We start from the raw sequence: 1089 nt of genomic DNA, 5'->3' as shown, positions 1-1089 counted from the left end.
ATGGGGTCGCTAGGAGTCGGACACGACTGAGCGACTTCACTTTCACTTTTCACTTTCATGCATTGGAGAAGGAAATGGCAACCCACTCTAGTGTTCTTGCCTGGAGAATCCCAGGGACGGGGGAGCCTGGTGGGCTGCCGTCTATGGGGTCGCACAGAGTCAGACACGACTGGAGTGACTTAGCAGTAGCAGCAGCATGGTATAATCAGCACAAACACATAAATACGGGCTCTGTGATGGCGCTGAATTATCCATTCTCTAGAGAAAACACTACAAAATTAATACCAATGGAGTCGAGTATGCAATAAAAACCATGTACGAAAATTATGTGCCAGGGGTTAATAAAAATACCGTATGAGAGTTTCCTGGATCGTGGGACGTTTATTTTCTAAAGGCATGTCCACTCTCCTGCCTCCTTGCGCGTTTGTAATCCCGTGATGTCTTTTTCAGCTCTCGTTAACGAGGACCCGAGGCGGGAGGGGCGAGGAAGCCGGTCCACCCGGCAGGGTCTATGGCCACGTTGGGGTGAAAGGCTGGTCCCCCGCAACAGGCGGCGGGTCCCAGAGCAAGTCGCTTGGACATCGCCGGTGCACGACGGGGGAAATCTTACTCGTCTGGCTCTATACTGATGAACAGGCAGAGGACTCGCCCAGGTAACACCAGGCCACCAAACTCCCAGCGAGCCGCTGCAGACCGCTTCCCACACCCCCACCCCTCCTCCTCCCCTAACCGCTCCCGGGGCACTCCCCGGGCAGGGCGGGGTCGGAAACGAGGGCACGGATTGGCCGGGAGGGAGAGACGCCGCCTGTTTGAAAGGCCCAATCAGAGGTCGATATTTCAAGAAACAGCCAATGGGAGACTTGAGGGGCGTGTCGGAAGGGCTATTTGAATCGCTACGCGGGCCGATGTTCCTAGTTCGGCTTCCTGCTGGGGTGGGGCACTGGTCTGCGCGCCATGGAGGGCGAGGTCCTGTCGGAGGACGAGCTGCTGATGAAGCTCCGGGACAGCCGCTGCCGCTTCCAGAGGCGCATGCAGCAGCTGATAGAGAAGGTGCGTCCCCTCCCGCTGGCGGGATGGAGGGGGAAGGAG

General features: G+C 57.5%; 1 protein-coding gene across 1 annotated transcript in view; it reads left to right on the top strand.

Annotated features, from left to right (window-relative positions):
* Positions 1 to 929: 929 nt before the first annotated feature.
* Positions 930 to 1089, top strand: part of HJURP (Holliday junction recognition protein) — a 12995-nt gene continuing 12835 nt past the window's right edge. The window contains exon 1 of the mRNA XM_010862063.1: positions 930 to 1055. Coding sequence (XP_010860365.1) covers positions 955 to 1055 — 101 coding nt within the window. The 5' untranslated portion in view covers positions 930 to 954. The remainder of the gene's footprint in view (positions 1056 to 1089) is intronic.

Source organism: Bison bison, unplaced genomic scaffold (assembly GCF_000754665.1).
Source record: "Bison bison bison isolate TAMUID 2011002044 unplaced genomic scaffold, Bison_UMD1.0 scf7180017864475, whole genome shotgun sequence".
In the NCBI taxonomy this organism is placed as follows: domain Eukaryota; kingdom Metazoa; phylum Chordata; class Mammalia; order Artiodactyla; family Bovidae; genus Bison; species Bison bison.
This window is presented reverse-complemented; position numbering and strand designations above follow the sequence as displayed.